Source organism: Quercus robur, chromosome 2 (genome assembly GCF_932294415.1).
Source record: "Quercus robur chromosome 2, dhQueRobu3.1, whole genome shotgun sequence".
NCBI lineage: Eukaryota > Viridiplantae > Streptophyta > Magnoliopsida > Fagales > Fagaceae > Quercus > Quercus robur.
The window spans coordinates 87,903,501-87,928,534 of record NC_065535.1 but is presented as its reverse complement, the minus strand read 5'-3'; the positions used below and the strand labels follow the sequence as shown (position 1 = coordinate 87,928,534).

At 36.0% G+C, this 25,034-nt stretch overlaps 2 protein-coding genes across 5 annotated transcripts; one reads left to right on the top strand and one right to left on the bottom strand.

Moving 5' to 3' along the window:
* The first annotated feature begins 246 nt into the window (after positions 1-246).
* Positions 247-17,407, top strand: LOC126715632 (probable cyclic nucleotide-gated ion channel 5). 4 transcript variants are annotated; one of them, XM_050416339.1, is made up of 8 exons: positions 247-419; positions 2,617-2,702; positions 3,570-4,071; positions 4,875-5,087; positions 7,956-8,239; positions 13,208-13,319; positions 15,783-16,019; positions 16,557-17,407. In XM_050416339.1, exons 2-8 carry the CDS (start codon positions 2,644-2,646, stop codon positions 17,253-17,255), a joined length of 2,106 nt encoding a protein of 701 aa, XP_050272296.1. In that variant the 5' UTR covers positions 247-419; positions 2,617-2,643; the 3' UTR covers positions 17,256-17,407. The 4 variants fall into 4 exon arrangements, with proteins under 4 accessions (XP_050272296.1, XP_050272294.1, XP_050272297.1 ...); XM_050416337.1 differs by having other exon boundaries at positions 248-419; positions 3,489-4,071; XM_050416340.1 differs by lacking the exon at positions 247-419 and adding an exon at positions 1,031-1,226.
* Positions 17,408-19,851: 2,444 nt separating this feature from the next.
* LOC126715631 (transmembrane 9 superfamily member 10) lies at positions 19,852-23,811 on the bottom strand. The gene is made up of 7 exons (XM_050416336.1): positions 23,547-23,811; positions 22,333-22,497; positions 22,133-22,242; positions 21,919-22,027; positions 21,697-21,809; positions 21,432-21,582; positions 19,852-21,327 (listed from the first exon to the last, which is right to left on the bottom strand). Exons 1-7 carry the CDS (start codon positions 23,685-23,687, stop codon positions 20,170-20,172), a joined length of 1,947 nt encoding a protein of 648 aa, XP_050272293.1. The 5' UTR covers positions 23,688-23,811; the 3' UTR covers positions 19,852-20,169.
* Between the last annotated feature and the right edge of the window lie 1,223 nt (positions 23,812-25,034).

The following is a 25,034-nucleotide window of genomic DNA, read 5'->3' as shown; positions in this document are numbered from 1 at the left end:
ATTCTGACTTCCACACAGACTTAGTCAAAAAAATTTGCAAACGTTTGAGTGTTAAACAAAAAAAAGGTCAAAATGGTCTATAACTCGAACTCGAACCCGTAGCCACTTCAGATACATACATATACAGCACGGGCAGACACACGCCCACAAACAGCGGGCACACGTAGGGGCAGTTATAGTAATTTCACATATTTTCCTACAAAATCCTTAAAGTACAGTACACTTTCCAAGAATCTTTCTTTCCTCACTATTTTTTTATTCTTAATTTTTTTGTCTTTGTTTCTGGTAAAAATATATTTCCCACTTGTTTAGTACTTTGTTCTTGTCTATCTTTCTCTCTGTTTGTCAGCCAAACTTTCTTGGTTTTTCACCTCAGACTCAGCAGACATGAGCTAAGCAAAACCCTCTACAGATTATCTGTATGTTCTCTTTTATATATTTATATATGTGTATATGCATGTGTTGATTTATATATATATAGATATATAAAGTTTTTGTGAAGGGAAAGTTGTTTCGGGTTTTGATTTTAGCTTAGATTGGATTTTTGAGCTATTTTTTGGAATCTGGAGGTATGAACGGGTTTACTGTTAAGCTTAAATTCGTGTTTCTTCGGTTATAACTTATAATCTATCATGTTGGTCATGCTTTTCTTAAAAAAAAAAATGTAAATATATGAAATTTAGTGGTCAACGGTGGAGATGGAGGATTTGGAGTATTGGGTTGTTTTACTTTTTATGGATTGTAGAAGCAAAAGAATAAGGCTTTTGCGAGTGTTTTAGTTTTAGATTTAGTTACATGGAGGACTTTTGGATACTCAAGGAAATGAGGAAATTTGTGTTTGGATTTGTTGGAAATGATTTAAGCTAATGTTAAGATTTTGACTTTAAGTTGATAAGGCAGTTGAGGAGGATGCAATTTTGGAATTTGAATTGGAGGGCATCTCTTGAACGATAATGGGAGTTAGTAAAAATGGTTTTGGGCTTTAGATGAGGGCACTACTACAAATAGTAAATCCATCTGAGGGTTTGAGGTATAGGTGTCACTTTGATTGACAATTGGAAGTTTGGAACTACTTCTTGATGACGTGAAGCGCCACCAAATGCAAAAATTTGGAATGGAAAAAATGAGGAGAATATCCTTCATAACCATTTGGTGAAACAAAGAGTGCTGAGGTGATAGATAGAAGGGTTTTTGCTGACAAGTGAGATTGACCAAGGCTGATTGAGGTGTGTTTGATGATTCTTTTTCTCATTAGTCTTGCAGCTTATTTTAATTGTTTTTAGTTAACCCGTCATTGGTAAATGACTTTGTTATTAAAATTTGATTGGTATGCTTCTTATTGCAATGAGAGAATTTAGAACTATCGTGAGTAATTTCTAGTAGCACTGCAGTCTTGTACAGACAACATCTGATCCTTGTTTATCCAGGTCACAAATTGTCAAAACTCTTAAGCATGTTTAAGTAGTGTCCTTGTTGATGGACTAGGTCTGTGGGAACAAAGTTAGTCATATAAAGTAAATCTCTTGTAGAACTTGTTTTGCATAATAATGGATTGCCTCCAGTGGTCTTAATCTGTGCCCATAAGATTTCCATAAGGGCTTATTGGCTTGAAGATAGAGGTAGAAGTATGAATATTTTTATCAACTTCATAGGAAAACTAACTTTGTTGGAAATGAAAAGTTTTGTTCCATTGGATGAGGAGAATGATTTGAAGGAAGGGATTTACATTTTTATGAGAATCTTTATACAGTCATGGTATGTAGCTCCTTCATTTATTTATTTTTTTAGGGTTATTAGAGAGGCTAGTTGGAGAGAAGAAGTTTTTAGGGGCACTTAGACAACTCATTACAAATATATCATCTGATCTAGACAGGTTTGCCATTGGTTTCCTTAAAATTGCTAGCAAGTAGTGAAGAATGTTGTTACATAGTTTTTTTTTTTGGAAAATTTTGATTGCTGCTTTTGCTGCTCGTGTTGAAGAAAGTGGTGCTTTGTACATATAAGATTTTGGTCCATTATATTGGTGGGAAATGTATCAAACTTTTGATTAATATGCTGGCTAGTTGGTTGAGAAGGATGGTGTGGTAAGCTGGTGACTTAAAATGCCTTGTTGAGGGACAAATTTTTTTACAAATACTTATACAATAGCAAGATTCATCTGAGACTGTAGGGATAATTTGAAAATTGGACAGAAAGCGTGTGATCATGTTAATTGGGACTATTTAATTAAGATGCTTAGACAAGTTTTGGTTTGGTTAAAAATAGAGGAACTGGGTTTTGGCTTTTTTACTAGCTAGGTAGTTGACTCCTTTTAATGGCAATGTGTAATAACTAGTATCATGTTTGTGATTTATGTAACTTGATGCTTTTAGTTGATATGGCACTTTATCAATCACAGAGGGAGCATGGACTTTTGAGAAAACTACACACACACAGGATTCTTTTTTTGGATAAGCACACACACAGGATTCTTGGGTGCATGGTTGGACCTTGACATGCTTCTAGTGTCATGTTCCCCTGGTTGCTTGGTGTTGACCTTGTGAGGTTGCCCAAGCACCTAGGTTGATTTGATTAATTTGACTCCAATTGGTTTGCATTTTATTTCTTTGGTTGCAGGTGGCTTTATTTATTCAGTTGTAAAGAATGATGGACTGCGGTTACAAGTCACAATACATGGGTGGCCAACGAGAGAAGTTTGTAAGGTACACAAAAATAGTTGTTTGCACTATCATGGTTCTGAATTTATGAAGGAGAAGAAAGTTAAACTGTTTATATGTTTATATACTTGTACTTGTTGGTCTGGTGTTTGTGTGTGTGTGTATATTTTTTTTTTTGTTGGGGGGGGGGGGCATATAAACTGCATATGACAGTATAGCAATCACACGTGGCTTTAAAGGGCAGTTTCACTTTTATTGGCTGTTTTACATGAATATGAGTTGCGTAGTCATCTAGAGTCCCCAGAATCTGTTGCATGGCTTTAAGTTTTGATGTAGCTTAAAACTTCAAATTTTGTTTTCATTTCTATACTCTTCAATTTAAAAAAAGTAAAAAAGTAAGAATGTTGACCAAGACCATTTTCAGTTTCATTATGCAACTTTGATAGTCACAAATATATATATATATATATATGTAGATTTGATTGGTAAGTTACACACTCAATCATTGAGTTGTAAACCCACGGCCTCACCCTCCATCCCATTATTATGGGAGAAGGAAGTGCCAGTTGAGCTATAGCTCATTGGCTTCACTTTCACTATTTTAGATATACTGCACTGAAAAGGTCTTAGATATTTCTTGAGCCATGCAACAGATTGTAATTGATGTCAAAAGTGGGGTTATGTCCTCTCCTCCAACACTACCCTTCTCTACCTTCCTCTATTTATCATGATGAAAATTTAAGGCTGATGCTAGTTGTGTATGAACTTAATTTTTTACTGCTACAATAAAGCATCTTATTTGCATGGCGGTGCTATTTATTTATTTTCTAGGTTGGATGACTTGGATTCTAGAATATCATCATCTTCTGATACTGGCTTGAATAAATGTGGATTTAATGTTGAGGGATTTAGCCGCACAGCTCATGCAAGAGATGGAACATCTAGATCTTTTAAGAGAGGAATGAAAAAAGGATCCGAAGGACTTAAATCAATTGGTCGATCACTTAGATTTGGGGTTTCTCGGGCAGTGTTTCCAGAAGATCTTAAAGCTTCAGAGAAGAAGATATTTGATCCTCAAGACAAATTCCTCCTCTTGTGGAATAGACTTTCTGTTGTATCATGTATTTTGGCAGTGTCTGTGGACCCTCTCTTTTATTATCTTCCAGTCATTAATCAAACATCATTTTGCATTGGTTTGGATCGAAGGTTAGCAATCACAGTGACTACATTGCGGACGATTGTTGATGCTTTTTATCTCATTCACATGGCTCTCCAATTCCGAATTGCTTATATTGCCCCATCATCTCGGGTTTTTGGACGAGGTGAACTTGTGATAGACGCTGCAAAAATAGCCAGGCGATATTTGCGGGGGTATTTCATCGTTGATTTCCTTTCTGTGCTACCCCTACCACAGGTTAAAATGTTTATACAATTATACTGCTCTTAATCCATTTCTTAATTAACTGAGCTGCCTGCTTCCACCTCATTAATATACTTCTGTCTCTTAACTTTGTGCTCATTTTTCATCTATGTTTTATATGCTGTTGACATCTTACAATTGCTATGCCATAGATATGAAAAACAGTTGCACTGACTATTGTTTCTTTATGATCTCCATGTCAATTGTTGAAAACAGAATGATTTTTATATGGAAATCTTTGCTTTTTCCTTGTAAAATCTTGTTTAATTTTTTTTTTTTTTAAAAGCTTGCTACAATGGTTGAGTTTTGCATTTGTATTTGGCTTATTTTCTAGTTAGGCATCTAACATGGTATCACTTATTAGAGCCCGCTTTGTTCGTTTGTTCTTCAACTCCACCACTAGGTCCTTTTGTCATTGTTTCAGACTCAGTTGAGCCCATTTATCTGTCTTCTGCTTCATTCTGTTTTGTTGGGCCAGCGGGTGTCAGAGGTGTTAAGAGAACCCATATCGGTTGGGTATCTTATTTTATAATGTTTCACTACTAGTTGGGCCTTTCCACTTAATGGGTTAAACTTTTGGGTTGGATAGTCTCTCAAACATATGGAGATTCTCATTTTAATCATCAAATATACAGTGGTAAAATGCATATTTACAATTTGCTACCTTAAGATTTGCAAAAATAGATATTTGTAGTCCTGAAAAGTGTGTTGGCATTGTAATACCCCACTTGCAGATTTTCTGGAGTTAATGGAGCATCTAAAATAAATTTTTGTTATCATTTCTTGAAATTGTGCAGATTGTGGTTTGGAGATTTCTTCAGAGTTCAAATGGTCCAGATGCACTGGCTACAAAACAGGCCTTGTTTTTCATTGTCTTGCTTCAATACTTCCCCAGATTTATTCGAATCTTACCTTTAACTTCGGAACTGAAAAGGACAGCAGGTGTTTTTGCTGAAACTGCTTGGGCAGGTGCTGCATATTACTTGCTATTATACATGCTCGCTAGTCATGTAAGTCCTATTCGGTTTGGTAGTGTTTTATCATAGTTGAAGTTCACTGTTATGTTCTGTCTTGGTCACTATATGGATACTACTTTTCTTGTTATTTTAGGTTTCTTTTGCATGAACTGTTCCTTAAACCTTGTTTTAGCATTTTTTTTTTTTATAAGTAATACTCTCTCCATCCCAATTTGTCTGTCCTATTTAGAAAATCCAACTTGTTAAGGGAACGTCATCTATTTTCTTGTCTGTAGTATAAAAATGTATAAGTTTCCAAAACTACCCTTAAATAAATTTATCAAAAATAGTTTTGGAAATAAAGTAGGGGCATAACAAGAACATTAGTAAATTAATGGTTTTAAATTTTAGAAACAGAACAATATTTTGGGACATCCCAAAATGGAACAGAAGACAAACAAATTGAGATGGAGGGAGTAATATTTATTCAAATTAATCAACAAGTACACAAGAAGTATATTAGCTGAAGGTGGTACAAGAGATCTAAAATTACAACGAATGATGTAAACAAATAAATTTGAAAAAGACTTATAAAAATAAAAAATAAAAATTGAAAAAGAAAACTTCCCTGACGCTACCATCTACTTGAGCAAGGTCTTCAAAAAATTGGCTTTTAATTCTAAAGTTGTCCGCTCACATTCTTCAAAGCTCCTCACATTTCTTTCTTTCCAAATGCACCACATCAAATAGTGAGGAGTGGCTTTCCATATATTACAGCTTTGATGACGTCCAAAACTACCTTGCTAACAAGCTAGAAGATCAACAGCATTTCAAGGCATCACCTACTCCACTCCAAAAAGAGCAAAAACCACATCCAATAAATCTCTAGCAATAGGGCAATGTAACAATAAATGGTCTACAGTCTCCTCATCCCTCTTGCGCATACAACACCAGCTCACCAAAATAATGTTACGCTTCCTCAGGTTTTCTTCTGTGAGGATATTCCCCAAAGCAGCAACCCAAAGGAAAAACACTACCTTACTAGGGACAAGTAGTTCCAAATACTCTTCCAAGGGAAACTATCAGGACCAAGGGAGCTAAGAGCCTGTTTGGCCAACAAAATTTGATCACTCAATTTCCATCACTCATCACTCATCACTCATAACTCATAACTCATCACTCAATTTTTCACATCCGTTTGCCTTCATCACCCAATTTCTATCACTCAATATTTTTCACACTATTCATGGACCCCACGCCTGTCACAGTGCAGCTTTTTTTTTTCCCCAGTACCCAGAAACCTGAACCAAGTGAAAAAAAAAAAAAAAAAAAGAACCCAATGAAGAAGAAAGGAAAAAAAAAAGAAAAAAAAAAAAGAAACCCAGTGAAGACTGAACCAGTGAAAGAAGAAGAAGGAAAAAAAAAACCCAGTGAAGACCAAACCAGTGAAAAAGAAGAAGAAAAAAAAAAAGAAAAGTCAGTTGGTCAAAAGGTGCGGCTGAGTGGGTCCCTCATGTGTGTTTAATTATAAAAATGCCATTGAGTTATGAGTTATGGAAACTGAAAACAGTCAAAAGGTGTTTTCAGTTTCCATAACTTATAACTCAAAAATCAGAGAATTGAGTGATGGAAATAAAAAAATTGGAAACTGAGTTATGGCTTGCCAAACAAACTTTTTTTTGAGAATTAAGATGGGTCCCATCATTTTTGAGAATTGAGTTATGGAAATTGAGAATTGAGTTACGGAAACAGCTAAACCAAACAGGCTCTAAAACTCTATAATAAAATTGAACCTCAAGACCTCTCTAATTCAAAGGCTTCCAGCAGCACAGCTCACCTACTCCAGCCCCCTCCACCTTAGCGGAATACAGTAGATCTAAAAACACAGATTCCAATTCCTAATCTTGAATTTCACGATTAAAATTCAACTCCCAATGAATCAACCCATTTCTAGATTGTGCTCAGTGTTGAAGTATGGCTGTTTGTTAAATAAGGAACCAATGTGCTCAGTGACCAACAATACTTTCAGCGACATTCATCATACTTCACTCCTCTATTCTAGTGTGGCCATGGGCCTTATTTATAACACAGGTGCCCCATCCCTTCTTACTCATTTGATTTCAGATCAATTTATTTATCAAAAAAAAAAAAAAGAACCAAGAAAGGTACAACAATCAAGGAAATCCAACAAATGAGAGAAAGAATGACCACTTAATGTAGCCATCCAAGCATACAAAGTTTGTGAAAAACTGAGCTTCATGCCCACTATAGATTGTTCCAAGACTTTGAATGTCCGGTTGTTCCACTCCTTCCAAATAACCCACATGGTACAAAGAGGGATGGCATTCCAAATATCATACAGTGCCTAGCATACTGCCCCTTCCAACTTGCCAGTAGCTCTACCACCCTTTTAGGCATAACCCGCTGCACCCCAAACAAGCAAAATATGAAAGAACATAGCTCTCTAGCCATACAACAGTGTAACAATAGGTGATCAACATACTCTTCATCTTGCTTGCACATACAACAACAATCCACAATGAGAATCCTCCATCTTCTTAAATTATCAATAGTAAGAATCTTCCCTAAGGCTGCAGTCCAAAAGAAAGAAGCCACTTTGGTAGGAACTTTAACCTTCCAAATACTCTTCCAAGGAAATGGAGTTTCCATCCCTACATGCAGTGCTTTATAATTAGATTTTACCTCAAAAAGCTTACCTCTTGTTGGCACCCAGCAAATAGTATCCTCTACATCCCTTCTTAATTTTGTTGAGTAAATCAACTGGAAAAATTCTTCCAACAATGCCAACTCCCAATCACGTAGAGCCCTGTAAAATGTAACATCCCACTGAATCTGAGTTCAGTGTTGATTCTATAGAGAAGGAAATGACACATTTTCTAATTATTGGATGAATCTTTGCAGATAGTTGGGGCATTCTGGTACCTGTTAGCTGTAGATCGCAATGACACATGCTGGCGGCAGGCTTGTTCTGATGATGTCAAATGCAAAAGTTTCTTGTCTTGCAGCAACCCACGCCCAGCATCAAATACCTGGGGGACTTCTCTTAATTCAAATTGTTCAACAAATGATACTGCACCATTTGATTTTGGAATCTATAAAAATGCTTTGTCATCTGGAGTTGTTTCATCCAGGAAGTTTGTCTCCAAATACTGTTACTGTTTATGGTGGGGGCTACAGAATTTAAGGTATATTAATTTTTCTTTATTTGATCTAGGTGCTGCTTCATAACAGTAAAAGTTTTTATTTAATTTTTTTAGACTGGAGTGTAGTTTCAGTTTGGACTAGTAAATTGTTTAGTAATATATTTTATGTTTTATCTTTTTGTTGGTTTATCTTATTTGACTTTGATTGAGCATATTCATTTGAACATGTCTGTTTGTTAAGCCCCTTAAAAAATCATTGGATTATAAGCGCATGTGCTTCCAGTTACATCCATGCTTCTAAATGACATTTGTTCCTTCTATAACAACCTTTCCCTCTAGATGCAATAATATTTCATTATTATCATAGAAAAATAAAAAAAATTTAAATTAAATTAAATTATAAAAAAACAACAAACAAAAGGCAATAAATTTTGATAGGTAGATAGTGGAGGAGGGGGGGTTCAAACCAAAGACATGGGATACCACAAAGCATGTCATTATCACTGGGCTATCACTTGAACCCTAAAAAACAAAAGGCAATAATAGATCCACATAAAATATGTGCAGCATAAAACCCATGAAACAAACAACAATTGGTTTTATTTATTTGCTAGGTAATGTATATAAACTAGAAGAGGCCAAATTGGGTTTATATTGGGTATTCTACATCCTGGTATGACAATCCATACAAAAGTTATACAAAGTTTATGTAGTTATAACTTAATAAGTGTTATGAGTAGCATACGTATGAGGGGCCAATTGCGTAGAATGTGTTAGAAACATTCATAAATAATGTATTGCTTATCAAAAAAAAAAAACATTCATAAATAATGTGTTGTGTTGGGATAATAATTTAAACCCTTCACACTTCCCAAATCTAATCATAATATAAGAGCCACACCACTCATCAACGTTAACTCAGACACTCCATATTGCCGGCAAGCACAACCACAGCCTTTTGTCACTGATTGACTCCAATGACCACGATTCACTCACTAAACAAGTTGGTTGGGTCCGACAACTGATTCTGTTGTCACCTGGCTGAGATTTACTCACAGTTCTAGTTAGCTGCATTCGGAGACTAATGCAGGAGTCTAATGCATTAAATGGATGATGATGACATGGCATGAGGGAGTGACATGGCACAAGGCCAGCTAAGCCTAAGGGCTAAATTTCATATGTGCAATGTGATTATTGCAGCTAAATCCTCATGTGCCAAGTTTGCTATAGTATTTGAAAATTGGAGGGAAATTATTTAGTGACACATAAGAAATTATTGCAGCTAAATCCTCATTTGCCAAGTTTGCATATGCTAGATTTTAGGAAGTTGTAAGAAAAAGAAGCCATTTGCTTTATTAAGTCTAGCATGTGATTAACATGTTACAATTGTATTCAAGCATGCTTGAATACAATTTTCCTAAAAAATCATTCTAAAAAAATCCAGTATATATAAAACTAAAATCACAAAATTTGAATCCATCAGATCCGAACATGCCACAACCAAATCGAATATATATATATATATAAATATAAATATATATATATATATATAAACTAAAACCATGATTAAAAAAAAAAAAAAAAAAACTAAATTTTTAAGAAATATATGTATTTGGAAGAGGAGAGAGATGATAAGATTAGTACCTTGCTTGTGACCAGCACCTTTCTTGATGGTGTGGCACTGAGTGCACTTGGTCTTGAAAATCATCTCTTCGAACTTTGGAATTGCAAGGTGGTGCTTGCTCAAACGAAGTCATTTTATAGCCTTAGAGTTAGTTATAGAGGATGACATCATCTATAACTATCTCAGTTATCTTTTTTTTTTTTTTTTGATAAGTAAGAAGAAAATATTATTAATCAAGGAAAAACAAGAAAAATACAAAGAGTTTACGGTAGTGAACAAAAACAATATGGAAAACAAATAGACTCAAGCAGCCGCTAAGCTATTCTAATAGACAAAAGAAAATCCATAAGGGTAGAACAATCCAAGAAACCCCAACACCGAGACCAATCAAAGAGGGTACGTTGGCCTAAATCTAATAACTGAACCACAGTTTTCCCCTCATCCTCAAAAGACCGCCGATTCCGTTTAGTCCAAATAGTCCACATTAAATAGCCTGTAACCAAATTCCAAATATTAGAACTATGTTTCCCAAGCCAATGATACCAACAAAATAATAAGTCCACAACTGAACCTAGCATGACCCAGTCGATCCCAAACAACCGAAGTATATACGTCCACAAAGAATGAGTTATCAAACAAAAAAGTAACAAGCAATCCACAGATTCCACATTACAACAACACATACAACAACGATTCGCCAAAGGGCGACCACGAAACATAAGGTTATCCAAAGTCAGAATCAGACCATGAGCTATTGTCCACATAAAGAATGCCACCCTTTTAGGAACCTTAACTTTCCAAATGCCCTTCCAAGGGAAAGTAGAAGGAGTTGCATTTTGAATCTTATGATAAAAAGACCGAATATCAAACTCCCCACTTCCATTAAGGTCCCAACAAAGCCTGTCACACCTCCACCCCTAGGAGTTCAGGTTTGGATGAAATGAAGTAGGGAGTAGGAAGCTGCTAACTCCCAATCATTGAAAGCCCTATAAAATCTTGAACTCCACACTTTGTCATTATCACCCACTGGAGGGCTTAACACTTCAGAAATACAAGTTTCTTTATTAGCTGAAGACATAAATAACTGAGGATAGAGAATTTTAAGAGGAACATCCCTAGTCCACTTATCATGCCAAAAAAGAATACGAGAACCATCTCCCACCACAAAAGACAAATGCTTAGCAAAACTTTCCCACCCTGCACTAATACTCCTCCATAAACCACAACCATGAGCCCTTCTACAAACTCTAGTGCACCAACCCCCTTTTCCCTCCCCATATTTCATGGCTATGACCCTCCGCCACAGATGAGCGGTTTCATGGCCATACCTCCAAAGCTATTTCCCTAATAGGGCTTGATTAAAAGACGCCAAATTCCGAATTCCCAAACCACCCATTTATCACATGGTTGAATACATGTGTAACATATTAATCACGTGCTAGATTTAATAAAGCATATGGCTTTTACTTCTTACAACTTCCTAAAATCCAAACTAATTTTTCCTCCAATTTTTAAATAGAGAGAGTCTAGGGGCACAACAAAATCTTACAACATTTTCACTACTCTCTTGTTTTGAGTTGTGGTGGGTCCTAGTATAATTTTTTATTTCATTTCATTATTTTGACCTATGGTGAATTGGCAACTAGCTTGTTATGAAAACGTTGTGAAATTTTGTTGTGCCCATAGAAGAACTCATTTTCAAATACTACAACAAACTTGGCGCATGTGGATTTAGCTACAATAATCATATGGCATTTTTGAAATTCAGCCCTTAGGCTTGGTTAGCATTGTGCTATGCCACTCCCTTACAACATGTCATCATGCCACGTCAGGATCATTCATGTAATGCATTTGACTCCTTTATCAGCAACACAAGTGGGTGGTTTTTCCCAGTTGGAAAGTCTATTCTCTCTATTGCCATTTCACCCAGTAGAGTTTTCCAACTTTGAGATGCTGAAACTCCATCTGAAGGTGCCAATCTAACTTGTTATGGCTTAATTGATGTAGTGACCCCTGATCTGCAGTTGTCTCAGCTGCTTCTGTTGATTTTTTTTTTTTTTTTTAATTGCGCTGATTCTCCCTTCTGATTCTGCTCAACTAGTGGGCGAGCGAGTCTGGAGAATAGGACTTGTTAATATGTGGGAGAAATGTTTTGGTCACTGATTGGTTGGATTATTTTAATGGTGTTGAGTTTGTCCACTTATGTTAGGTGGCTTAGTTTTTACTTTCTAGTATTCTTCATGGGTCCTTGAGCTTATTTGTGTTTGTTCTAGTTAGTTTCTTGATCAGAGTGTTTCTGTGGACTCAAATAGTGTTTGACCTAATTATTTGTTGTCTCCTGACATTCCCTCTATTACATCCATTCACCTCAATGGAAGTAATTATACAGAGTGGGACCAAGTTGTTGAAATTTTCATTTTTGGCAGAAAAAAAAATCTCAGTTGAAGTTCCAAATATGCTGATTGGAGGGTTGAGAATGTACAAATTTTAAATTGTCTGCATAACAGTGTGGACTAAAATAAGTGGTAGCCTCTTTTTTGGCCAACTGCCAAACTTGTGTGGCAACAGACTCAAGACTTTGTTTTAAATCATTTTAGACATATATATGACCTTCATCAGCATTACTTCTCCCTGGTTCTCAATATCTTTCCGTGAAGGATTGTTATGCAAAATTTAAAGGTATTTTTGAAGAACTTAATATTTACCAGTATTTATGACCTCCATGCAAAATTGTATGTACGTAGCCTGTTTTCTCTTTGTTTGCCGCCAACCTTTGATGCAGTGAAGTCACAGATTTTGGGAAGGACCTCCCTCCATGAGTGAAGTCTTTGGTGTCGACTTAGGCAGTCCTCCTTATTTGATTCTGGTATAGTTACACTGACTCCTAGCGATAATTCTGCCTTTGTCATGTCCATGGCATGGTTGATTTTTTGGAGATTGAGGCTGTGGATTTGTGAACCAGAGGGGGGGGGGGGGGGGGGGGTTGCGTTGGGGGGAGCTATGGTAGAGGATGTGATCTTTGAAAATTTTCTTACTATCATGGTGAAAAAACATGGATTATCAAAACTTTGTGGATTTTCCTTACTAACAAATGTTGTCTGATCTACTCAACGTGTTAACATGTTCTAACTTGAGTTCAGGAACTGAACAGCTTGTGTGACTATTGAACATTTTTTCCATAAAGATGTTTGATTTAGACCTTGCCTTTAAGATTCTGAAAGTCAACTTATCACCTTAACTTCATCACTTAGTCAATAATGTGACTTTTAGTTCCCTCATCCACTGATTTTATGTCAATAAACTATAATTTACTTTTCAAAAAAATAAGTAATAATGATAATTAAATTTCAACACTTTAACTACATTTTCCTTGTTTTTGTCAACAGTACACTTGGCCAGGGACTTCAAACCAGCACCTATCCTGGAGAGGTTATATTTTCCATAGCACTTGCAATATCTGGTCTCATCCTCTTTGCACTTCTGATTGGTAACATGCAGGTAAACTTGGAACCCTTTTTTTTAGAGAACTTTTGTATACAAATTGATAGAATCATTTCTTTGGCTCGAGACTACTGGAGTTTCTGGTAGTGATGCATTTTTGCGCCCATGAATTTAGTAAAGTTGTAGATCCTTGCTTATCAAATGCTCATTGGGAACTTGTGTTTATTAAGAGATGAACAGAAGATATGAGCTGGATGGATAGAATTGAGTTTGGAAGTTAATAGTGTAGCTAACCCCGTGTCAATCTTATAACCTTCCTTAACCAAGTTCTGCTGACTGCTTCTAAAAAAAATTGTTCTGCTGACTGCTTCTCTTGTTATCTTGTTTCTTAAAACATATCATTCAAAAGGCAAGAGAGAGGTAAGGGAAAAGTGCACAATTTCTTTGTATCATGGATGTGTATCTCTTTTCAAATTTCACTAAATGCGTATATATTGTTGAAATCTTACCACAATGGAAAATTAAGGGGCTGTTTGGATTTGCAAGTTTAATCACCCATCACTCTGTTTTTATCACCCATAACTCAAAACTAGTGGGTCCCATGGAGAGGAAGTCTGTTTGGCTGTGCTTTCAAGATTTGTTTCCATCACTCAATTCTCTGATTTTTGAGTGATGAGTTAGCAAAACTGAAAACAACTTTTAGGTATTTCTGAGTTATGAGAAATGAGTTATCATGGCAATATGGTAATTTCATTCAACTTATGGGACCGACAGATTTGTCTTGTCATGTCATGCCAACTTGCACCCAACGGCTCTCTCTTTCTCAGACTCTCTTTTCTTTCTTTTTAGTTTTCTTTCTTTCTATTCTCCTCATCTCTTCATTCTTCATTTTTTCTTCTACATAGAGCCTCCACTACTCCTCCACAAACCGCTAGTCACCGCTACCACAAGCCACCACTAAACCACTCAAACCTCAAACCCGAATCTGAATCCTGACGATGACGAAGAACGAATCCCGATCTGAATGACTCCAGCAATCTGAATCCCGACAACTCCTCACAATGAACTTCGGCGACTCCGGCTTCGAATTCCACCGGTGAAGGCTCGGATTTGAGTTGGGTTTGCTATGTTTGTGGGTTTGGGTTTGGGTTTGGGTTTTTTGTACATTTGTATGTTGGTGGGTTTGGCTTTTTGGTTGTGAGTGCGGTTGATGGTTGAATTTTGTGTGGCTGTTGGTGGTTGAAAAAATCTGAAATTTGGAGTGGGAAAGAGAGAAAATATGGGCTATGGGTAAGAGATTTGGAGTGGGGAACACAGCAAATCTGGGCTGTGGGTAAGGCAAAATAATATGAGATTTGGAGTGGGGAAGACAAAAATATGCTCTGCCAATTTTTTTTTCTTCGTTGCAAGCTTCCTCTTTTTTTTTTCTTTTTTTTTTTTTGTCTTTGTGGAGTAAAGAGTTGTTGCTCAGTTGCTCGGCAATTTTTATGTGGGTATTGGGTATTGTGCTTAGTTTCTCAGTTGTACCGATTTCAGCCAAAATGCAAGTTAAAATGCCTTTACTTTATGTCAAAGATGCCTAAATTATAACTTGACCCAAGTAGGTTGATCAGAAAAAAGTCGAGAACATAATCTTAAGACTTAATATGGTCTTGAAAATTTTGGAATAATATTAACAAAAATAAGTAAAGGACGATCCTTGCTTATACTTTGCAATAAAATGTTGTAGTTGAAGCCTATACTATTCGTTCTATTCTTTCATGACCATTTCCCTGAGAAAGTTGTAGTGAAGAACTCTGGTTTGGTTTTGGGGTAAGTGGAGTAAAGAAGGGTGGGTAGGGGTTCTGGTGCATTGGTAGTATATGTTAGGTGTGGGTCCCAATTTTTTGAGTTTTTGGAGTTGAACAGAACCGGGTTTAGGTGCCAAACTGGCTATGGAGATATTTGGGGAATTTTGAGTGATAAAAAATGAGTTATAGAATGATGAGTGATGATATTTGAGTGAGAAGTGACGAGTGATTTTTTTTTATACCCAAACAGGCCCTAAACCATCATACATTAATTATATAATAAAAATTGCATCCAACACGTGGTTGCGGCAAATGGACACCCTCTCCTTTATTTTTTGTTCTTATGTGTACATAAAATTATTAGCATAGTTTACTTTAAATGAAATTCTATTATCAAAGTTTCAAGGAATTGAAAATACTATTCTGATTAAAACTTAATTACTAAATGTTTCAAGAGTTTTATTATTATTTTTAAATTATTTTAATAATATATTAATTATTTTTGGTTTTGATAAAATCTTGGTCCTACATTCCATGTAACATTAATTAATTTTTGTTCTTTTTTTTTTTAGTATCTAATTTATTCTTCAATTTCAATTATGTCACTAAAGCATTTAGCTTGGTTATCATTTTTTTTATCAGTCCTTGCATCACAACGGCATAGTATTAAATATTAATAGTAAAATGAAAAGCAGAATATTTAACTTTGGGTATTGTGCTATTGTGACAGACCTATCTTCAGTCACTAACAATTCGGCTTGAGGAGATGAGAGTTAAAAGGCGTGATTCAGAACAGTGGATGCATCATCGCTTACTCCCACAGGACCTAAGAGAGCGGGTTAGACGTTATGATCAGTACAAGTGGTTGGAAACACGTGGAGTAGACGAACAGAATTTAGTTGAGACTCTACCAAAGGATCTTAGGAGAGATATCAAGCGGCACCTCTGTCTCGCTTTAGTGAGGAGGGTAAATTTTTTATCCCTTTTTGGCATCTTTGTATCCTTTCAACGGTGAGGATACTTATTTTCAGATCCTTTAATGAAGCATTGTGACAATTTTATTGTAAAACAACCATACCAAAAATTTTGGAACCAAACTTCTTGGCATGTCATTTTTTGCTTGCATCAAGCTAATAATTTCTCAGTAATTTCATAAATGTCAAATGAATCATCGAATGATAAAGGCTTCTTTACTTGTCCTAATGTGCATTGCTTTTTACCAATTTATTCTTAATTCTTTCCCAGTTAATTCATGACCCGAAGTAATTGAATAAGGGGTTTCTTGAGCTGACTTGTCTATTTGAATGTTGTCTGAATAACAAACTGTTCTTAGGTTTGTTATTAAGGAGGGATATATTGTGTTCTTGAGAAGTTGGTGTCTGTCTTTGTTGTCACTCTATGGGACTGTGCTCTTTGCCTTTTCTTATCCTACTGCCCTCTTCATAATTGGTGCTGTGGCATCTGGCTTTGTGAATGTCATTAATTGTTTTGCTGGTAATCATAGGTTCCTCTATTCGACAATATGGACGAGAGATTGCTTGATGCCATTTGTGAGCGACTGAAACCATGTTTATTCACAGAGAGTACTTACATAGTCCGGGAAGGAGATCCAGTTGATCAGATGCTTTTTATCATACGTGGTCGCCTCGAGAGTGTAACCACAGATGGTGGGAGGAGTGGGTTTTTCAACCGCAGTTTTCTTAAAGAAGGTGATTTCTGTGGGGAGGAGCTTCTGACCTGGGCACTGGATCCCAAATCGGGAGCTAACCTCCCATCTTCTACTCGGACAGTGAAGGCTATAACTGAAGTTGAGGCTTTTGCCCTAATAGCTGAAGAGTTGAAATTTGTGGCAAGTCAATTTAGACGCCTTCACAGTAGACAGGTTCAACATACCTTCCGTTTCTACTCACAGCAGTGGAGAACTTGGGCTGCATGCTTTATCCAAGCAGCATGGCGCAGATATCACAAGAGGAAGAATGCAGAGCTTCGGCGCAAAGAAGAAGAAGAAGCTGAAGCATCAGAAGGAAGCCACAGCAGTGTTGGTGGAGGTTCATTTAGTATTGGTGCCACTTTCTTAGCTTCCAGGTTTGCAGCAAATGCTCTTCGTGGTGTTCACCGAAATCGGAATGCAAGGACAGCTAGGGAATTGGTAAAACTGCAGAAGCCTTCTGAGCCTGATTTTACTGCTGATGATGCAGACTGACTTTGTGATGTAAAATAATTCGTTTGATACGCTGATGACTGAATTTTTTTTGTGATAATACTCTGCCTAAAAAACAATGTATAATACTACTTGAAATAGTGCTTGTAAGTTTGAGGGAAGAAAATGTAAAAGATTGTATGCTTGTGTTGCTACTTGCTTGCTTTCCATCAAACCTTTAAGCTTTGCTAGTGCCACACATCATGAAGCCTTGTGGTTGGTTACATTTCCTAGACATTGTTGCATAAATAATTAACTCTTTTTTTTCCCCGATTAAAATAAATTATAAAGCAGAAAAATAAAAGAAAAAAATTGCATTGTAATATTTAGGGAGGGTTTCAAATTAAGAGTAACTTTGTGGATTCTTTCCACGCTGAAGGAATTTTTTCTGCTTAATAAGAGATCTAGAGCTACTCAAGCATTTGACCACTTATGGGACATTTACGTTTTGCTTTTTGCTTAATACAAATTGCACTTGATTCTGAATACAAAGTTCAGAGAAAGAAAACTAGAAAAGGAAAAGCCACTCTCCCAGCAAGGCGAAAGATTCACTTAACCTGCTAACCAAGCCATAAGGAATATGCTTAAAAGAGGAAATTTCACCATGTACCAGCAATTACTTCAACAGATGTATCTTATTTCCATAGATAGCTCATAGAGGCATTTCAACAAACAGTTAATTGCATTTCAATTAGAGCCACTTTAAAGATAGGAAGACACCCACAAAATAATGAAATATAGAGGAACCCACGGATAAGTTACACAAAAATACAATACCCACAAACAAACCCACACAATTCCATTGAAATTTTGTTCATGCAAAATTCGGCCACACCCAACAAAAAGGGAAAACACACTGACACATTAGAAAACTCAAAAAATTTAAATACAACTCACAGTGGTATGACATCGGCATCTCTTCCTCACAGCGGCAGCATCAGCTTTGTGGTGGATAGACTCTTGCAGCCAAGAAAATCACAATGATAAGAGTTGTTCCAAAGAGTTTGTATCACTTTATCCGAATAAAGGTTGTTTTAGAGAGTTTTTGTGTATCAGATACTTCACATAAATTGGGATAGTTGGTGGTAGATGTAAAATTGAAGAGCTTGAGGACGAACTTGGGGTATTGATGAGGAAGAAGAAGGGAGATCTTCTTGCAAGATACGATTGAAGAGGAATGCCAAATTCAAAAACTATCCATTGCTAAACGCACCGTTTTGTCAAAAATAATTTGCGTTTTTTTCTTTTAACTATGGGCCCCATGAACAGTGAAAAGGGATCGACAAAATTAAGCAAAATAGAGAAACGCAGCTGTTTTTTTAGCATGCCAAAGGCACGCTAAATACTATTGTTTTAGAAGGTGCAAATTAAACCCTATAATTTAGGGGATTTTCAAATTAATCCTAATATTTCATTAGTTACAAATTAAATTTAACTTAATATGTTTCAATTCAAACCTTCTCTTCTCTCTTTCTTTGTCACTAATTGCACGAGCATAGGGTTTGAATTGAAAAAAGGTTTAGGGTTTAATTTGTGACTTATAAAACTACAGAATCTAATTTGAAACCCCCCATAAAGCATTAAAGTGGAATTTCTCTCAAATAAATTAAAACTAAAGTAAATAAAAGGAAAGGAAGCAGGCCAGGGTGAACAACAAAATGAAAGAAGGTTGTGTTAAAATCAAGTCCCAAAAATAGATAATGTTTGTTAGGTTACCACCAAGTTTTGGGAAGACGTAAGATCTAAGTAGGATGTCCTGATATCCGAGTTCGTATGACATATACACAATACTAAACTTGAGAAGTTTGTTCACAATTTATGCTAAAATAAACTGATTAGCGTTGAAATATCACGACCATGAACCTAAGAATTTCAAGGGAGATGGAGAAGACTGAATCGTTGTTGAAAAGTCAATTTCAAGATATTTAAGCTTTACATTGCCTATTTGTTCTTGGTGTCCCTATGAATTTTGGGGTCCTCAGTGGTAGTTTGAGACAATGAGATCCTTTGTCTCCTTAATTTGTGTTGGCAATGAAGGTGTTTTCAAAGTCAAGGTAATTGTCAGTACAGGAGTCTTAAGGTCTTCAAGTTCCATCCTAAGTACTGCCCCAGTTTGAAGTTAAAACATTTGAGTATTGCTATAACATAATGGTATAACATTTGACAACTACCAATAACAGCTTAAAGCATGTGTTTTACTATAACTTAATGGTATTCACAACTGCCAATATGCCTTCAATTTAGCTAGTTAAAAAAGGTTAGGAGTTCATTTTGCTTCTACAGTTTCAATTGAATAACCTGTCAGCTACACTGCCCGTGTCATCTTTTATCTTCTCGCCTCTTTGCTTGGCTAAAAGTTGCAATAGATAATCTTTGACCGATCCACCTCGAACATATAGGGTCAAAAGTATTTTTACCACAGAAATAAACATAGTAGCGTAGAGAGAAGAATAGATATACTACTAAACTACACAGATTTGAGGACAATTATAGCACAGGGCACCATAAATTGATCTTCCATCTTTATTGTATTATTAAAAAGCATAAATTGATTAGTTTTAAGGAATTCGGCTACAACAAACAGATAAACAACAGGCAGTTGATACAAGAATCTGTTTTTCATTTCTAAAGTAGGCCATTTGGGCAAACGTTTAATACAAAACAAGAAGACAATGAGAACAAAGAATTAGAAACAAAAGGGAAGGGGGGAAGAGGGAAAGGGAGAAACTAAGAACTGCCAAAGAACCTGTATAGAGAAGACTAAACAATAATAACAATTTCTATGATTTTAAAATTCAAAACTGAACCCGAATGGTAGGTCCAGAAGGGTTCACCATGTTTCTCATCCCAATTGGTAATTCTGTGCGCTTCCTCAGGTGGTACCAAACAGCCACATTCCTCACTTTGCAAAAATTAACTAATCAATCTTCACTGATGAGTAGATAAGCCTTGTGAACCAGAAGCATGCATAGAAACCAATTGTACCAGTCAGCACGAAAAATGAGTATGAGGCAATCAGCATGTAGCCAAAGTACAACATCCCAGACACCGGCTTTGTGATCTCAAGCTTTGTAAAGAAGTAGAAGGCAGCATAGAGGAAAAGATAGAGTGCAGAGGAACCCGAAGTCAAATACGACCTCCACCACCAGAGGTAGTCCTCACTGCACAGCTGGAAGTAGCAAAGTACAATTGTAATCTCGGCACATGTGACAATAAGGATGAGGAAGACAATGAAGAGGAACCCAAATATGTAATAGAACTGTTGCAACCATATTGAAGTGAGGATGAAAAAGAGCTCGATAAAAACGGCACCAAAGGGGAGTATGCCTCCAATTAAGATAGAGAATGCTGGGTTCATGTACCAAGCCTGTTCAGGGATCTGCCTAGGGATCTTATTGGTTTTCACAGGATCCTCAATTGCAGGCTTCCTAAAACCCACATAACTACCCACAAAAACAAGGGGAACTGAGATGCCAAACCACAAGAAAACCAGAGCAAACATGGTTCCGAATGGCACTGCCCCAGAGGACCTCTGCCCCCAAATTACAGCATTCAGGATGAAGAAAATCGCAAAGACAGTTGCAGGAAACAAGAAAGCTGTTTTGAGAGCAATTTTCTTCCATTCTGCCCCCTTGAACATCTTATAGAGGCGGGCTGCAAAATATCCAGCAAACAGTCCCATAAAGACCCAGAGTAAAAGCATGGCCGTCATCAATCCACCCCGGTTTGAGGGAGAGAGGAATCCAAGGACAGCAAACATCATAGTGACAACAATCATCCCAAAAAACTGAACTCCTGTCCCAGCGTAAACACATAGTAAGTCTGGGTTTGATGGAGGCCTGAAAACATCCCCATGCACCAGTTTCCACCCTGTCTCTTCTTGGGCTTCTTCCTGAGTCTCTAACTGGTTGTACTTGGAGATGTCCCGGTAAAGTGTCCGCAACATGATCATAGCCACCATGCCCGAGAGGAAAAGAACAATCATCAAAGAATTAACAATTGAGAACCAGTGAATTTGATCATCAGCCATCAGAAGATAGGTATCCCACCGAGATGCCCATTTCACATCACTCTCCTGCAGGGTTTAACGAAGGGCAAGATAATCAAAAAGAGAATATCATAATAAACCCAATGGCAAACAGCAAAGTTCTTCCTTTACTAAGAGGTATGGTAACTGACCTCGAAGTTAACATCATACGTAAATATAATTTCCTTCTTATCTTCAACCTCTTGAGGAGTTTCGGAGTTGGTAACCAAGGCTTTTGCATGAGGATCACAAGTTTTTAAACGGGTCTTTTCATTCCATTGACCATCATATACATGCCTGATACTGTACTTAGAAAAATTATAAAATATCATTATTATACAGGCAAAAAATATTATCGAAGAAAGAAATTAGCAGAAATTGATAAACAGATGATACGGAGAGGAATAATAATCTTACCTGAATGGTCTGACCTCAAATCCGACAATCCTTGATAATTCTGTCACTGGATCTTTATGAATCTTGACTGTAAAGGTTAAGTGATTGTGGATAAAATGTTTTTCTTCCTTGCTCTGCAAATAATTATATTAAAGAGTAAAAAATAAAAATTACTTGGATGACTACATTGCTAAAAGTTTTAGCTTACTAGTTAAAACAAATGGTAATTGTTCCACTTCTTACCCCTGCATACTGTCCTCTCAGACCCACATGGAAGCCATGTTGATACACAATAGAATTTTCCTGATCAGGCCTTCTTATAGGGACAACCAGAGGAAGATTATCCAAAATCCTTGACATATGGAATGAAGGTAACCAAAAAAATTGTCATAAAGTTAGCTGGTTATTCACATAAGATTATAATTCACATTCAAAATCCTCTAAATTACTGCCTTACATGTTCACCCGATACTCATCATCTATCTTTTCCTTGAATGCCTTTGCAGTTTTCGCATTGAGAGTTACTCGACATAAAACATTGCACATCTGTGGTTCTCTCATTTTAAACTGCAACAAACAAAAGTGATCAGCAGCTCAATAGCCAAACATATTGACTAAACAAGAGGAAAAATAATTCATCCAAAAAATCTAACTGACCACATAAGGAGAGTTTTCAATACGATCACCACGAAGAACCTCCCCAAGATTCTCGGCACTGTCAACTATCTTCTCTGGAGGACAATATGGGAGGGAATAGTACGAGTAAGGAAGCTGAGTTTTTGTAGAGGTCAATTTGTTCACTTTCACCTTCAACTCATCCCCCTGCAGGCAATGTAAAATAAAATTTTAAACATCAAAACGATCTCAATTTATCCAAAATTGGTTTTAGCATCACAACAGAGGAATGTGGTTACATCAATGGGCAAACATCCAAAGCATGAGATAACATATGGGAGGATTTCATTATCATCATATAACCACTAAAACAGCTAGATTTCTACCAACGCAGGAGTACTAGGTAACCAGAGTAAAAAAAGTTTAAGCTTTCTAATTTCATTGGATAAAAAAAGCCCATGCTGGTATATGCAACATACTTTTTTTTCTTTCTATAAAAGTATACACATGAGCATTCAAACTCGATGAAATATATCTAAACTTAAATCGCATTCATATAACAGGTTTGTTGGCAAGCATCCTCAATCTACACATCTTATGGCACCCGTTTAGAAAAAACTTTGGAAGTCAATAAAATCCAACATACCGAAAAACATAGATCCCAAGAGTCGGGATCATTTGTTCGTAAGCTGCTTAATCTACAGATTTGAGACAAACTCCCTATATGTCCACATATCTCGTAGATACAGCGAAGTATGCAAGTATCCAGGGAATTCAATAGCTCCAAGAAAACAAATTTCTAATACATAAGTCTTCAAAAGTAACAAATCTTATAGATCTAGAGTTCAAGAATCGATGATCATCGGTCAACAACTCCCCAGGCTAAATTCTAAATCCCTAAAACACGCAATTTCATATTGGTCAAAACTATTTCTAATTCAACCACTGTTTAGAATTTCCTTCCACACACACACATACAAAGTTCAAACTTTTTATCAAATCCTATAGGAAAAGATATATCTTTATAGATTAACATGTAAGCTAAGTTTATAGCAAAAGAAAACGCTGCGATTCACAATAATTACACATAGGAAATCCAGAAAAATTTAATCATTGCATCAACTACACAACACAGATCCCGACAATTTTCACCTAAATATAGAAATGAATCAAGTTGACACAGATCCAAACAGAAATGGATCCAAGATCTAAGCTGAAACCCTAAAAAGAGAGAGAGAGAGAGAATGATTATATACCAATTGGAAATCTTGGGGAGCGACGCCGGGGAGGTAGAAGCAGCGAGCGACATCGACATGGACGAAGAAGAAAAGCAAGAGACACAGAGAGATCCATCGTCGTCGTTGTTGTTGTTGAAAAGCGAGAGCTCCTCTCGCCATGGCTGTTTCTCTAAAGATCTAGATCCACCAAGATTTGCCCTAACCTCCTTCTCTCTCTCTCTCTCAACTGGTTTATGTGTAGTGTGTGTGAGTTTATTCTTTGTTTCTTTATTTTGATAGTGTATTTATTAATATAGCGCGAGATCGGAGAAGAACGAGATGTTATACAAATCTTTCTTCTTTTTCTGGGGGGAATTTACGATGCACCAATCAGAAGCTTCTTTAACCGTCCGATCTTTGTTTTTTCACCGTGATATGCGGTCCATATTGGACCAATTGAAATCTACTCCATTAGTCAACATTTTTTATTGGTTCCACTTCCTTAATTATCTTTAATTATTATTAATTTATTACAATGTGGGAATTCATTTTCCTTTCAGTTCTTTTATGGACACTTTAATTGCAATTTTCGGATAATTTTTATGAGTTATTGAATTATATCACTTATACATTGTATATCACTCGAGCCCATTAAAACTAAAAACATAAAAATAAAAATATATATATGAAAAGTATACCACTTAAAGCTTAATAAAAGCTCTTTCTAAAAACAAAAGCTTAATAAAAGTAAGGTACTAGACTTTTTTTTTGGGCTTGCATTTGAAAATATTTTAAAAAAAAATCTAATACCACAAGCTATTTTATAACTTCTTTATCACAATTATGATGTAGTAAAATATGAGTGATAAAAAAAAATTTGTGAGTTTATAAATAAGTGATAAACAACTATTTACAATATGTCATGTCAAAATTATGACAAAAAAATTGTGATATAGTTATAAAAACTTAAGCCAAGCTTCTTCTCTCTTTGTGTGTGTTAAATACTTAGTATTCTAAAAAAAAAAAAAAAAAATTAAGCCAAGTTTATTAGCTTTTTTTTTTTTTTTTTAATGAGCCAACATTATTAGCTTTAGAGTTGGGACTAAGCTAAGGTAATTAATTATAGAATGATGAATACAAATTAAGACTTGAGTAATTAATCAGATCGTATCTCTCAGGTACTAAAAAAAAAGAGTAGGTGTACTTGCCAAACAAAAAAAACGTCGGTGGAGAAATCTGCATTTATTTATTGTTGTCTCCTACTCATAGAGTGAGACAAAAAGTTGAAGAGTTCGGAATCTTGCCTAGGTAAATGAAAGCTTTGATAATAAAATTTAAAATAAATCTTTAGATCTAAGCCTATGATTGCATATTAAAGTCTTGACCAAAGTAAACTTTTGATGCCGTAAAATTTAATGTTATTTGTTTTTAAGTCTTTTATGTTTCAAAATTTTAATTTTGGTCAGTCATATTTGACTTTATGTTCATATTTGCCATTTAGTTTTAAAATTTTTATTTATATTTGAT